The sequence below is a fragment of the Seriola lalandi genome, unplaced genomic scaffold (genome assembly GCF_002814215.2).
Source record: "Seriola lalandi dorsalis isolate HSWRI2012SDOR001 ecotype SW California unplaced genomic scaffold, Sedor1 jcf7180002054767, whole genome shotgun sequence".
Classification (NCBI taxonomy): Eukaryota; Metazoa; Chordata; class Actinopteri; order Carangiformes; family Carangidae; genus Seriola; species Seriola lalandi.
The window spans coordinates 864,570-880,084 of record NW_019525320.1 but is presented as its reverse complement, the minus strand read 5'-3'; the positions used below and the strand labels follow the sequence as shown (position 1 = coordinate 880,084).

General features: G+C 40.3%; 1 protein-coding gene and 1 long non-coding RNA gene across 6 annotated transcripts; one reads left to right on the top strand and one right to left on the bottom strand.

Annotated features, from left to right (window-relative positions):
- Positions 1-319: 319 nt before the first annotated feature.
- Positions 320-1,872, bottom strand: LOC147818015 (uncharacterized). The gene is made up of 2 exons (XR_015438396.1): positions 1,599-1,872; positions 320-1,369 (listed from the first exon to the last, which is right to left on the bottom strand). It is a non-coding gene; the product is annotated as an uncharacterized LOC147818015 (long non-coding RNA).
- Positions 1,873-4,955: 3,083 nt separating this feature from the next.
- tp53inp2b (tumor protein p53 inducible nuclear protein 2b) lies at positions 4,956-14,520 on the top strand. 5 transcript variants are annotated; one of them, XM_023425097.2, is made up of 5 exons: positions 4,958-5,250; positions 8,843-9,223; positions 9,971-10,288; positions 10,388-10,544; positions 10,650-14,520. In XM_023425097.2, exons 2-5 carry the CDS (start codon positions 9,100-9,102, stop codon positions 10,915-10,917), a joined length of 867 nt encoding a protein of 288 aa, XP_023280865.1. In that variant the 5' UTR covers positions 4,958-5,250; positions 8,843-9,099; the 3' UTR covers positions 10,918-14,520. The 5 variants fall into 5 exon arrangements, with proteins under 5 accessions (XP_087035112.1, XP_087035111.1, XP_087035110.1 ...); XM_087178986.1 differs by having other exon boundaries at positions 4,956-5,250; positions 9,971-10,544; positions 10,653-14,520; XM_087178985.1 differs by having other exon boundaries at positions 4,957-5,246; positions 9,971-10,544.
- Positions 14,521-15,515: the final 995 nt, after the last annotated feature.

The following is a 15,515-nucleotide window of genomic DNA, read 5'->3' as shown; positions in this document are numbered from 1 at the left end:
AGTCCTTGTGCTCCCCTTTGTCTGTGTCGGTTCGTCCCTTTTCAGTTCCGGGTTTGTTCACGTCTGTTCACGTCTGTTCATGTCACGTTCATGCCATGTTCATGTTTGGATTTTGGATTTTTGTTTAATAAACCTGCCTGCACCGTCTCCCATGTGTTAGCTGCATTTGGGTCCTACTTACCTCGCAAAAACCCTGACAGTATGTTTTGTATGTGAAATTTCTAATGTAATTAGTAACTAACTGAAGTAAAAAGTAAAATATTTTCCCTTTAAATGTTGTGGAAATATAAAGTAACATCAAAGAGATACTCAAGCAAAGTACAAATAGTCCATCGTAATGTGTAATTGTAATTTGTCATTTTCCACCACTGTCTCTCCCTCTCTCTCTCTCTCACACACACACACACACACACATACACACACACACACACTGCATATAAACACATTTGGACCAAATATCAAAGGGTTAGAGCATTAAAGGATCATATTTGGCAACACCAGCTGGAATCAACTATTGAACTTTCTACAGATGTTTTTCCATATTCCCATGTGAGACATTTACATAAATCTTGATATTTTGCATGTTCTCGTTTGCCACTGTCTTTTACATAAAATATCAAAGTGTGGATTTTGTAGATTTTGATGTAGATGCAGATAGAGATCCCTTAACCTGTGTTTAAATGGAATAATTTTACGTTTTGGGAAATAATCTTTTAAGTTATTTTTTTATGTTACAAAAATGCCAAATTTTTCATTTCAGTGTCTTGATGTGGTAATTTGCTGCTTTTCCTTTAAATAATTACATTAATCTTGAAGTTTAGACTACTGGTTGGGCAAAACAAGCCCTGTGGAGGTTTCACTGTGAGCTCTGGGTAATTGTGATGGCTTTTCTCACTATTCTCTGAGTTTTTACAAACCAAATAAGCAACTGATTTATCAACAAAATAGTCAGGAGATTAATACATAATGAAAATACTCACTATTTGCAGTAAATTCTGCTTACACATTAATGCATGAGTAATAATAATCAAATCATGCTGAATAAATGTTACATGGGCCACTTCCTTTTTATTATTTTCATAGCTTATGCACAGATTTGAGACTGATATCATTATTCTCAACTGGCTTTGCAAAAAAGCAAGTAAGTGTATTTCCCAAAATATAAAATTATTCCTTTAAATGATTATCCTACTTCTCCTGATGTGCAGAGATCTGCAACTTGGACAGTCCCACTGTGTCATATGCAGGTCATTTACACTGCTGCTGGCAGCACTGTAGTGGTAACACAGGGAGCAAAGTCTGGCCCAGTATCTTCTGGGGCTGCCGCCTTATCATCTGCCAGCAGCCAGCCGTGCAGGGGCAGAGAGGCCTGAGAGGAGAGAGGCACCAAAAGTGAAAGCTACATAGGAAGGTGGAGTCAAACGACCTAAAAAAAGATGGTCTTTTGGTTCAAAATCAATAAAAAAATAAGTGACGCACATTTGACACTGTTTTGAAGTTCATGGGCTTTAAATGTGATTTGTTGTATTTCATCAACTAAATAATGCTGGTTAGCTGACATGACATGAATCCCAAATGAGGGAGATGAGTTAACATACCTTTACTATGTTTTTCCTTTCCGTGTTTTCAGTTTTTCTCTAGATGCAGTTCTTCTTGTCTGATGATGAAATACAGAAACTCAAGTAAACAATGAGTATTAATGTTGTCGCCTACACACACCATGTCCCATCAGGATCTGTTTTGTCTCCCCTCAAGGACGGGCTGAGCTCATAAATGGCCTCTCACGAACAGGCGTCAACACACACCACAACATGCTGGACTTCTGAGTCAACCTGGCCATCGCCACACCTTGGTCTTTTAACGGCAACAAACAAACAGACACAAACAAAATAGCAGTGTTCACTGCGCAAGGCTTGATTGGTTGAAAGCCCTCTGCATTTTACGCACATGCCGGAGTTAGCTGTGTCAGCCGGGGCAAGGACAGGCATGCTGTTAAACAAGAGCTTCATGTCACATTCATGAACGTGGACACACACAGGGAGAGGGAGAGGGAGAAACTGCTGTGACCTCTCACCTATTTCTCCAACCGGCTTTGGAAACTACGGGAATCCTGTGAAGCCAGGCAACTTCAGTGAAGGAAAAACTATAACTTCTTTCTAGTCCTTGAGCAGTGGCATTCAAGCCCCAATTATTTGTGAATGATGTGGTCGGGATCACATCCATTAAAAGATGTCTTGACTTGTATTTATTGTACATGATTGGTTGCTGACATGGAAATACATGCTACAAAGACACGATCTAACAAGTTCTGCCAGGCCTGTGACTTCTTCTGATTAGTTTCAGAGCACAAACATTAACACAAGCGCAGATGCACAAACTGTTCTTGCTAAATGTTTGTGTTCACCATGTTACCAGGGTTTGGATATCATCATCACTGCAGGGTGAATGTGTGTGTGTGTGTGTGTGTGTGTGTGTGTGTGTGTGTGTGTGTGTGTGTGTGTGTGTGTGCGCGCGTGTGCGTGTGTGTGCGTGTGCGTGTGTGTGTATCTGCGTGAGCTGCCTAGCACCTGGTAACTGTATAGGCCGAAACCTTATCATCCTGCCTTTAGAAAGCTCATACTGTGCTGGACTCTTGCTGTCGTCTCGTCTCTCGTCAGTGTGGTAATGACAGGACAAAGTCTGGCAGGAAAGAGTAGATTAAAAAGAAATGTGTATGAGACACAACCCTGTTAGGAGTGGTTCATTTGTTTTCGTCTGACATGCCAAGACATCCAGACCCACAGCAGGGCCTGGTTACTCACTTGCACATTCACGTGTTATAAAACATATGATGACATAAACTGATTGCGATGAGCAAAACATTTCAGGTTCACAGTGAAATGCCGCAGTATGCTGCACACAAAGAGTCTCTGTTAATCCCAATGAGGAACTGTACTTTAATGAAAGTTCCAGGTAGTAAATAGCAGACATTAGACCTTACTGTAGACACTCTGTTATCGCTATAAATAAAATCTATAAATAAATTGTTCCTTCTGTCAGAAGGTACAAACAAAGAGCATGTCAGACAAAAACGTAGAAAATATCTTATATGACGAGGTAAATACATAATCAAGTTTTTGAAGATTGAATTTAGTTCTTATTTAGGAGATGCGTTATGATCTCAAACCCATGTGACTACCATCACATGTTAAATAATGTAAGCTTTATTGAAAGCATTTTTCCTGTAACAATTATAAACAAACACACATACAGATTTCTTTCATTATATAGGCTAAACTACAGGATAACAGTTGTAAAAATTAAATATGAGTGATATCATCATGATGGCTGAGTTTCAATTGGCAGGGAGGACAAACTGTAGGAATCCTAAACCCCCAGGGTCATGTGCACGGACTGTCTGGGTGATCTGTCCACTTTTTTGCAGACTGGTGCAGATCAATGATCTTGAAAACCAGTCAGTCTAGCCAGATTTTTGATGATAAGACTATTAATAGTGCAGTATGTTCCTTCTTTACCAAAGGAATTCTTTGTTCTACAAAAAGGAATGTTGGCACGTGGGTACACACACATATGCATGTGTTGACATTTTATTTTTTCCAATCATTTATAAACTCTTCTGATCTTCCTATCTATTTGTGATTGTTATTTGCATTCCTTGTATTCTGTTAAATGGATTTTTGTTTGTTTGTTTGTTTGTGGGAAGTTATGAGCATGTGTCTTGATCTATCCTGTCACATCTGTTTTATTCTGCTTTTCAGTTTTATGTTGCTGTATTATAAGTTGCAAGTAAGATAAGATAAACACAAGCAAGCTGTGAGAATAGGCTACACCACTCTTGAGGATTATGTGTAATATTCTGTAGACTTCAGAGAAACACAACACAGGATGATCTTTCACCTAGAGAAACACACACACACACACACACTCAAAGCACAATCTGCAATAATAAAAGGCAGTGGGTATTCTTAAAGCTCTATTGACTGCACAGTGCAAAAGTGACCAGCAGGGTTTTTTTTTTAAAAACTCTCCACAGCTCATTGGTTACTCAAATGCTGCATTCAGAGAAAGCCAATCTGATTGGCTTGTACAGGTTGAGTGGCACGTGGAGGTCCTCCACCTCCACTGTGGCGTGAAAAGAGGGCTGTTGAGGGGGAGGGGAAAAAGGTTTATTTACAAATGAAATTTAAAGTAACATCTCCAGCATCACTGAACAAGGAAACCTCTTCTACTCTGTGAACTGATACTATTTAAACATTTGAATATTTAAGGTCGGCATCAGTATTTGTTCCAGGAAATTATACAGTTTATGACCTTATCACCAGAGGAGAATATGTAAAAGATGTCAGGTTGTCTGTGACATGTTTGGCAATATTCAGCACCGGTTTGAAAATATAAACAGATAAAAAAAAAGTTAAAAAAAAAAAATTAAAATTAAGCAGTTTTAGCTTTTCAAATAAAAATCCACAGAGAAACATTTATACAACACAAACATAAACATGCTCTGTCTGTGGTCCAAAGTCTGTCAGTAGGTGATGTAACAGGTCAGTTGCAAAAGTTTCATCTCTGTGCTCTTCTGCCTGTATCTGAATTTATTTCACTTAGCACGAAGTTGACAATTTAATAATTTTGCTGTCAACAGATCTTCATCTTTTCGTGCTGTAGAAGGCCTGTATTTGGAGCTATGTGAGCACAGACCCGGGATCAGTTTACCATCCCCCCGCTCTGACTTTACATAGCACGGATGGTGAGAGTCGAAGCTGATCACGGATCAGTCTCAAGTCACAATTTCCATCTGGGTGCAGGTTGACAGCGCCTCTCGCCCTGCCCCCACCCTGTTACCTAGAAGCCCAGCTTGTGGCTTGTGTAAAATTCTGATTGGCCGGTTTGTTTGGTGTGGGCAGGGCAGGGGGCGGGGCCGGGAGTATTGTGATCTCACAATCAGCTGTTTTGTACGTTCTACATTCTGATCCGAGGATCAGCTGGAGGCAGCAATAAACAGAAGCAAAATCTGCAGCGGAAAAAAATAGAGGAGAAGAGGAGTTGAAAAAAGCTGCAGATGTTATGATCTAAAAACTTCAGAGTAAAAGTTTTACATGAAGCCCTTCTTCTAAGAAGAAAGCCTTTTATTTTTGTATAATGGTGTTTTAACTACCTCACTTAAAGGCTATCTAAAGCTATGCTTTAAGAATTGTTGTCGTTTCTACTGTGTGTGAGATCTCGTTTACAACTTGAATAATATTGCAAAGGCAGGTAAGATATTCTCTATTTTTGCTTTACATTTTAATAATTACTGTATTTTGTGTCAAACTGTGTGCTCATAGAGGTATCAAACTACATGTCTTTGCCAGTGAAGCTGCTGCATTCCTCACAAGCTTATCTACAGAAAATATCCATCAGATATCAGCCATCATGAAACCATAGAACATATATTAAGACGGAATTGCATCGCTTTGTCTGTCACTGACTCATTACATGGGTTGAATTGGAGATGACCTATTATTAGGTCGTGAATAGATTTGAAAACAAACAGTTTAATTAGGTCGATTCGTCGTCCTATATTTCGAAAAAATGACACCAGCCTGCATACGTGTATATCCTACAGGACGCCAGCAGCCCTTGTTTTGTAAATTGCACCAAATGCTGATGTGGAGTCAGATTGATGGCGGATGTTGATGTTTTTTTCTGGGAGGCGGACACATACATAGGCTATATAGTCACTTATGTTTTTCAGTAATATAACAGTTTCATTGTATTGTCGTGAGCCTCTCCAGTCGATGTCTTTTCGTGCAGAGTCGCTGAGCCACAACTGTCATTGCTTTGACCCTTCAGCTGGAGAGCTTACACGGATAATTCATGTTTAACCTGGATACCCTACACAGAAAGTCTTGTCATCTCTCGGCTGTCGACAGTGTGAGGTCGAGGTCGATGTATTATTTTGCTACATAAATCCAGGGTATCTCTGTGTATTGGAAATGTAAACATTGTCGCTGTGAGCAGCATTTTTTTTTCATAATGTCAGGATTCAATCCCAGACGATGACCGTCGACAATAGCAATCATTCACATTCGGTTGTTTTCTGCTTCGTGTTGCAAAATGCAAATTAGACACAACAACTCACAAATGTTGCATAAACACTGTCATAAGATCTTATATTTTCGCTATGTTTGCTAGTCGGACTTTTTTTTTCTCCGGTCGCCAAATAAACTGGAGCCTCTCTTTCAGCGTCAGTGACGTAAGCGTGACGCCTCATGCGTCTTGTTTTTATTTCGCGAGACCCCGCCCACTCCGCTCCGCTCCTCCCACCTTTTTTTAAAAGGACCAATGTCAAAATACAGACTCATATGTCATAGATCCTTTCTATAACGATATCAGGATGTGCATTCATGCCTGTAGAATTTTGTCTAAAGATCGGATGAAAACAGTGAAAATAAATAAATAAATGGAAGAAATAAGCGTAGGCACACATAAGTAGGCCAACAGGGCAATCTCTCTCTCTCTCGCTCTCTCCCTCTCTCAGGGACTTGGGGTAATCCTGTGCTCACTGCTCAATGGGAAAAATGAACCAGAGTTAGCCTAGACGGCTAATTTGCACCTGTCATCTGTCATCCGGGCGAGATGTTAAAAAGCATCATAAGAATGTAAATGAATATGTAAAATATGCACAAGATACTGTAGTTCCAGACTCACAAATCAGTAATTAACACAATAAACATAAATAAGGACAAATGAGGGACAAAAGATAGGTCTACAAGGAAAGAATAGCAGAAAGACAAGACAACCAGACTTCCTGATATTATCACACCGACATTGTCTTGACTTTGCAATTGAATGCTCCACATTTATCCCTCTGCTTTCTGCCGCTTAATAGGTTTTACTTCAGAGGGAACTCATCAGTGTTAATGTGTGGTAGTTGTTAGATAATGCTTCTACACAACCTATGCCATATATTCATGAACCTTCTTCTCCAGGATATAAGGGATATCAGTGGATGTTATTTGTACTCTGTTGGCACTATCAGTGGCTATATTTACACCGGTCAGATAGCCCAGAATTAGCTTGTACAGCCACCAAACTGATAGAAAAAGAAGCTCTCTGAAAAAGTGTTGCATGTAATCCATGTTGAGTTTGTGTGCTTTTTCTATGTCTGCTGCACCTTATGCAAAATAGCCCTCAGGATTCTCACAAAATGTTTTGTTTATCTGGACGTATTTGTCATGGTCTCATGACTTAAGTTTCTGTTAGTTCGGGAATGCATTAAAAACAGTCTCAGTGTTGAGGATGGGCTGCAGCACCTCAGTTCATAGTATCTTCTTAGATTTTCTATGTAAAATTCCAAAATTATTTTTATTATTATTATTATTTTATTATTATTATTTAACCGACTGGGTGTCACTTTGATAACATGATCTGAAAATGAAGTCAAAACAGACTTATACAACTCAGGGTATTTGTCTCTCAATTTCACTGGTTATTTCGAGCATACGCCCCTGCAAACAGACTCTCTCACAGTGACAATATTTGTTAAAATGACTGTTATTCCATCTGACACAAGAAATCTCAGGGGCATGTACTGTATGTTGCAATTAGGTTGTCTCTTCCCTTTATGTTCCTGGTTGTCATGATGATTCTCCAAATAAGGACAGAAAGTGTCAGCTTCCCAACAAGCATCCATGCATGTCTCCTTCCATGACTCTTTGTTCCATGTATAAATCTCTGTCAGACACACACTTTGTTTCACCTTTTATATAGCTCATAGCTGGCGAAATAGTTGAGATTTATTTGTATTTTTTGGGGACAGATCAGGCTGCAGGGTCAAAACAGAGGTTTACACTCTGTGATCTCTTCAGTCATTCCTTCTTTTGCACTCACACAGTCTAAGTAAATAAAACTCAGCCTTTGAACATGTAGGGGTTTGTCTTGTAAGCTATGACTGTTCAAACATCTGTTCAACATTACATCATCATATTCACATTTAGGTCAGGCACTTGTCATTTCCGTCAGTGCCTTTCCCTCTGTCCCCATGTTGCTGTCTTTCCTTTGCATTATAACACTGTGCACACACAATTCGTTTGACTTTGTGAGAGTCTGGCTCTTTGTCTCACCTCCTTCCACCTCCTCCTCTTCTTCCTCTCCAGCCTGTCCATCTGTCCTGAGACTTTGCTGATTGGTTATCTAAATTTCATGGGGGAAGGGAGTGCACCAATTGTCCACCAGCTCCTTACTTGCTGATAAATTTCTTTCTCCATTAAACACATTCCTCCACCAATGTATTTCACAATTTAGGTAATTTGCTTTCAGGCGGAAGTTTAAATGGTGATATCATTTTATATACTGACTATACATCAGCACTGCCGTGTTGAAATCACAAGATGCAAATTGTAGGAAAGAGCTGTTCAATTATTTTGAATAAAACTGGAAAATGTGTTTCTTCGTCCAAGCTGCTTCATCCAGCTAATACAATATGCAAACTTTATCCAACAATGTTGGTGTGGAAACCTAAAACCAAACGGCTTCTGTTATCAATGACACATCCTTGGTGTCAACCTGTCATTTCAACTCATAAAAATGCTTTGAGGCTTCGAGGCTTGTTTCCAAAAAAAGGTTCCAACTTGTAATATGTCTTGAAATAACTTCGACTTGAGGAAGCTCTTACCACAAACATTGCTCACTCATGCTGCCTATCTAATGTATTCTGACTAAGCACCAGGAAGTTAACCCAATAACCGTCTTTTCTTTCTTTTTTTTTTAGATGAAGAAAATAATGTTGACAGTGTTGCATGTTATCTTCTTATTACCACTAACCATCCTCTCCCCCTCTCTCTCTCCCTCTCTCTCTCTCCAGGCCTTTGCTCCAAACCAAGTGAAACCTTACATTTGCACTACAGAAGCCTGTCCACTCCTGAACCGAGATCCAGCAAAGGGCTTCAAGTGGAAAAAAAAAAAAAAAGAAACAAAAGATCAGACAAAGAATTATATAAAACAGCAACAAGCGATATATAAACACAAATAAGAAATTCAAAAAGGCAGCTACAGCTTTTTCTTTGTGGACAACAGACAGAACCCAAGTCATCAACACCTGATAGTACAAGCAGAGTAGTCATGTTTCAACGCCTGAGCAACCTGTTGTTTGGGGAGGTAGAAGAGGTGGCTGCCGAGCTGAAGGGACCCAAACCCTGCGTGACGGAGGCCGACGAGGAGGGATGGATGCTCGTCAATCTGCCTGGTGAGTCTGAACAGAGGGAGCGCAGGGTTGGATTGGAGGGGCTGGTGGGCTACACCAAACTGTGAAATAGTCAAATGATGTTTTATGTTCAAAGCATGAGGTAGCTGGGAAATACATTTGCTCTCTTTTGCATGTCTATAATGCTGGCTAACATTAAAAGTGTAGAAATAATGATGGGGTGGGGTGAAGAGTCAGTCAGGGCGTGGTGGTGCAACTACAGCGGTGCTCACCCATGTGGCTGCCATAACAAAAGGTGTTGTCCGCCAGAAGATGGAAACACACGATTCTCTGGGAAGATACACCTCCTTCCTCTTTGTTTATGATCTCAATCATGACAAAGGCAGTTACTGAGTATGAAAATTTGCTTTGACTGTTCAGAAGCCAACCAAACACAAAAAGCAACATAACAGTGCCTCACAGCAGAGTCAAGTCGAGCATTATGTCGCTGACATAATCACAACCTTAGAGGGTCAACACAACTAATGATGTGACTCTTTTATGTTTTGTGTTTCCTTACCCCCTCTTCTTCCTCCCCTCCAATTATTTTAAACACCCTTACATTCTCCACACTGGTATGTGTGCGCGTGCGTATGTGATCCCTTTAAAATTGCCCCCCCTCAACCCGCATGGCTTTTTTGAAAATCTACAACATTTGCATCATTTTTGCAACCCCACCCACCCACCCACCCCTTCCACCTGTCTTTATTGGCCGTCCCATCCCTGACTTCATCGCTGCCATGTGCTCAGAGGAGTCTGACGGCTTGATGCAGGCAGAGGATGAGAAGGCGGCCCCACTGATTGCACAGTCATTCCCTGACAGTAACCTATCACATCATCAGGACACACATACAAGGACTGAATGCCCGGCCCCCATTCCCCACCCGCTTCACAAGCGCCGTAGGACACATAAAGGTCAAGCACGAGTCGCAGTAGCATCATCAGACCCCCTGTCTTGCCCCAGCACTAACCCATCAGACTTGGGTGCCACTACACCCGTGACCCTGCCAAGGCGGGCCAGACTGTCCACGCCCTCCTCCACCCCGTCGATGTCCCCTGGCTCTGGGAGTGAGTGTGGGGGCAGTGGGGGTAACAGTAGGGCAGGCTCAGAGAGAGGCTGCATGGATGAGAGCTGGTTTGTCACCCCTCCCCCCTGTTTCACTGCAGAAGGAGCCACAGCAGAGGCCAGCCCGATGGAGGACCTGCTCATCGAGCACCCCAGCATGTCCGTGTACGTCTCCCCGAACAACTTGTCCATGGTCTCCAACAGCAACCTGTCTTTGGTGGGAGAGGAAAGCATTGTCAGCCGGGCAAGCAGCGTGAGGTGAGGAGTAAAACTTTTCATTCAAATTTCATTTCACCTTCACCTCGTTTATCTGCAACAGCATGACTGTCACAACAATCACACCTTGTCTCTCTCTCCCTGCAGCAGAGTGGCTGAACCAGCTGCTGCCCCCGCCACCCGCAGCACTATGCCCACCAGGGTGAGCCGCGGAGCAGCCGCCCAGGCTGGAGCTCTGGCTAAGGTCACCCAAGTAGCCAGGGTCCAGCGTGGCAAAGCCCGCATCGAGAGGCGCCATCTGGGCCGCAACCGCATCCAGCGCCAAAACCGCACCAGGGAGCAGGTCCCTCGCCACGCAGCCCACGTCAGAAACACCTTCCTTCACCAGCCCAGCAAGCGTAACTTTTGCCACTAAACTCCCAAGCAACCAGGGGGCATTGTTTACTCTGAGGGCATTAGACACACACCCAAGACACACGTGATTACATATATTCACACACAGCTTATTTGCTTTCGTTTCTGCACTTATAATAATTCAGATACCAGTTGACCAGTAGCTCTGTTGTTTGGTTTATGCACAAATTGATTCCACCTGGTAGTTTTATGCCCCATTCTGCTGTTATGAACCAAGCCCTCTGAGCAGATCTGTGTAGATCTTTATTATACTAATTGTCCATTGCAGTATCCAAACAACAAAAAAAAAGTCTTCAAAATATTTACACAGGTTATACTTAGTAATAATAATATCTTTAAAAAACAACAAAAAATTTAGCTCTGTTAATTTTCTTGCCTATCTTAGTAAAATATTCTCCTTTCTTCCACTTTTCCTCAAGGCATCTTTTCTTTTTGAATTCAACCGTTACATTCCCAAATTAGTTAAATTTGAAGATAATTGATATAATCAAGTGTACTTTACTCTGTGATGCAGGAACAGACTTTTCTGGTGGAAGCAATGCAAGGTAGAGACAAGTTAAGTCTTTGCATCTTTTCAGCGAAAGCAACTCATCATGTCTTTAGTGCTTTTAAATTAAAGGGGATCCTATCATAATATATTTTTATGGTTATTCAGAAAAGGTGGAAGGATATACCGTGTGTGACGAGAGTGAGAGGAAGATCACATTGACGTTTGTTTCCTCTGCAGTTTGGTTTGCCAACATGCAAAGTAAAGGTGCAAACGCAAGGGAACATGGGGAAACCTGTTTCATCATTGGACACAAGATGTGAGATTTCTCTCTTCTCCCATTGTGGTGGCTGAGAGAAAGTAGAAGATGGTGAGAGTATGAGCAAAACAGACTAAAGAGTAAAAGAAATGACATGATGAATTAGATCTAGTATTAAGAAATAGTATTAAAATTAATGTGGTTCATATGAAATGGTCATTGGAAAGTTTTATGTAACCCTCAGAACAGCCTGTGAATGAGTTAAAATTCAACATCAGACTCTTTTAATCAAATTTAGAAGATGAGTCCTCTTCTAAAGGCAATCTCTTTTTGTGCAGATGAAAGAAGGGTGTCATGGGCAGCCATTAAATCATTAATGGCAAGGATTATGAAAGGATGCAGGGCTTGTTTTTGGGTTACAGGGTATGGCAGGTTATAGTAAGTAAAGAGCGGTATTGATGGTAACTCTTTATTTTGTTTTGTTTCACTGTTTTTTTCTCATTTCGTCTTGTACATTTTAATATTATTTTACAGTCACTCTCTCTGCTTGCTTCCAGCAGACAAAGAAATGAAAAGCCTGTTCCTGTCAGACAAAGAGAAAATGCGCATTTGGCTTTTAAAATCGACAAATTCAAAATCACTCCCCGTGGATCAGACACAGCATGGTGTTCATTAAATGTGTGGTCTGTAAACTTAAGTCATGTGCCCAGCACACATCAGTCGCCTTCATCCACAGTGTGTGCTGCGATCTTATGTTTTCCATGTGAACACCGAAAAGAACGTACAATCTATTTACACATCAGTCCCTTTCACTGAAAAAAAAAGAAGTCACTGACTTCATAAGATGCAATTGTTTGGGGGAAAAAAAGGGGGATGTAAACATCTTCTTAAAGCCCAACAACAAACATCTTCCCCCTACATCTTGCTTATGGACGTGCGAAACATTTATTTCTAACACCTACTCCATGACTGTCTGTCACTTTATTGTTAGCACATCCAGCTCTAACAGTGTCCACTTAAAGATCTAGCTTACTGATATGTGTTCAACAACAATAGTAAAAACAAAAAATGGTGCTGAAGTGTATACTAATGTTTGTAAATTATTTGAGACATGGATGTAAGTTTGCACTGTCATACATTTTGTGAGTCAAAGTTTTAGCGGTGTGCTGTGTGCTTGTTTTCTTTTTGTTTTTCTTTTGTGATTTTTTTTTCATTTTGTTTTGATTCAAACTGTGTGTGAGAAGATGTACTGACATGAAACGTTAAATGCTAGAAACTCTAAAAAAAACAAAAAAACATGGATAATGGTCGTTTATTGCTCTTGTAAATATTACAAAACAATTTCTAACGCTTCATTAGATGTCAAAGCCTCTCAGGATTTGAGTCCACAATGTTGTGTCCAATGGGACTGATGAGAATCCTCTCTCTGCCTCACCTCTGTGCTCATTAACAAACCAAGAGGGCGTCTCAGTGGCCAAAAGTGGTGTTTTTGACCCCAACGTCAGTCTCATCTTGTTGAGGTGCACCATACGAGCAGCACTAGACTCAGAGTTGATGTGCCATAGGCAAACACTGCCCTCCAGAGGGTCCACTTAGCACAGCATTTGCTGTATGAAAGCTGGTGAGGATACAGTACAATGACATGATGTTAGTACATTCTGTACTGGTGTGTTCAAAAGACAATTTGAGAGCCCGGGGATTCATTCAGATTGTTCGGGAAATGGAAATGTCTTTTCTCATTTAGATCATCTAGATAAATAGGATTTATTTAATTATTTTCCCTTGAATCACATACCACAACTATTTCATTTCTGCCTATACTCTTATAAATGTCTCTGTTAATTTATAATATAATTTTGAATATTATCCTTTTTTTGTTTTCAAAGATGATTATTATGTATCTTGTTGATTGAACAGTGGAGAGAATGTATCTGAGGTGATGAGTCTAATATGCACACATACATACACACACATAGGAATCTCTCTGATACCCTAGGAGTTTACTGCTCTGATTGTGTCTCAGAGGTTGAATTTTTCTTGCCTGTTGTAAAAGAAAAGGTACGTACAGAGTGAAAACAGAGTAATAACGAGCGATCACAGGTGGATGTGTGTGTACAAATGTAAAGATCACCACAGAAAACTCTGCCGCTGCAAACCTGTCCTGTTTTCCTGAATTTCTATTTCTTCCTTTTCTCACCAGTGTCATGTAAAAAGGAAATGTGTTCTCAGTATGTTTTGTGTGATTTTTGAAAGGTGTGGTTTTAGAGTGGAAGTCATCCAATAATGGGGAGAGGAAGCGGTCACCCAATATGTGGAGCCTATACAAAATGGGAGATGTGGGCAGGGAAAGGATGAGGCAGGAGACAAATAGTTTATATATTTAAAAAATGAAATTAAATGTATCAGAAAAATACAATAGAATATGCTTGTATTTCCCTATATAGGTATTAGAACAGTTGTTCACCAATAGGATGTTTTAAATGAAAGGCGTTGAATGTCTGGGGAGTTTCATATGTTTTATGTTGTGCCCTGAAATGATGGCAGCTTAAAAACACTTGGGGTTTTGCCCTTGTTACATCTCAATTAGTACACCCCTCCCCCCATAAAGATGAAATATATAGACATATAAAATTTGGTGTATCTGATATCTATGGTGATTGTGCCTTTCACTATTTCTGCATGGTTTTTGTGATGTACTGATTTTTCCATCCCCAAAGTGGACAGTCATCCACTGACAGGCAAGACCTATGCAAAAGTCAACGGATGGGTTTTCCAGCATCCATTCAGAAAACACAGGTACCCGCCAAAAAAAACAACAACAACAACAACAACAATAAATACTCAGGTTATCACCTGAATCTTGTGTCATTATTTTCATGTGGGATTAGAGCAAAAAGTGTGAGATCTATTGTTAGTAGTAGTGGAACAATTCAGACCCTTTACCTAAGGAAAATACCACAATGTAAAAACACTCCATTACAAGTAAAAGATCAGCATTAAAATTGCACTAAGGAAGTAAGATGTGATTACAGTAACAAGAGTAAAAGAGTTCATTATGCAGCAGAATAGTCCCTTTCAGTGTTACATGATGTTGTAGCTGGTTGAGAAGGAGCTAAATTTAAGTGATTTAAATACATTTGGGTAGTTAAATCTTAAACAATACAACATAATTTATAAACTGGTCTTAACCATAGATGTCAAATAAATGTTGTGGAATAAAAAGTACAATATTTCCTTTCAACATCTAGTGGAAATACTCAAGTAAAGAACAAGTCAGCTGGCTAAAATTGTAAAGTATAGTACATCAGTGAATACTTTGTTACATTCCACTACTGTCTACCTTGGAGATGACGGCATGAATGTAGGTGGAAGTTCACAGTGCGCAACAAAGGGAAGAGTTGAACAGACGGGTGTGGTAACGGACTGTAAAAAGTATGTAGACTGAATATGGGTGGGGTGCATAATATGGACTTACTGTCTTAGGCTCAAGGCCTGACAAAGGGAGAAAATAAAAGTAAGCAAAAAATGAGAAGACGTGCAAAATGATGCATGTACAGACCGGCGATCAATTTTAATTGGGCCAAATATAGCAAATGAAATAACATCTATTGTTGCAGCACCTCTGACCTCTCTGTGGACTGAAGCAAGTAAAATTATTTCCTGTTGAGTGCTGTAGCTCACACTGTCAACCGAGACTCTTAGATGTTCTGCTACCTGTTCAAAAGCTGGGGAACAAAAAAAGTATAAGACTTGTTAAAGGACCAGATTACCAACGGGGCAAAGCTGGCAAGTGGCCAGGGGCCACAAAAGCACCAGATACACCATAAAATTTGATTCTACATCATGTGATTAA

What these genes read in the sequence shown, in the direction of transcription:
- tp53inp2b (XM_087178985.1), top strand. Translation starts at nt 9,100, where the DNA reads ATGTTTCAACGCCTGAGCAACCTGTTGTTTGGGGAGGTAGAAGAGGTG. An exon ending in GATGCTCGTCAATCTGCCTG is followed by an intron (nt 9,224 to 9,970) that starts GTGAGTCTGAAC and finishes CCATGTGCTCAG; the next exon opens with AGGAGTCTGACGGCTTGATG. An exon ending in AGCCGGGCAAGCAGCGTGAG is followed by an intron (nt 10,545 to 10,649) that starts GTGAGGAGTAAA and finishes CTCTCCCTGCAG; the next exon opens with CAGAGTGGCTGAACCAGCTG.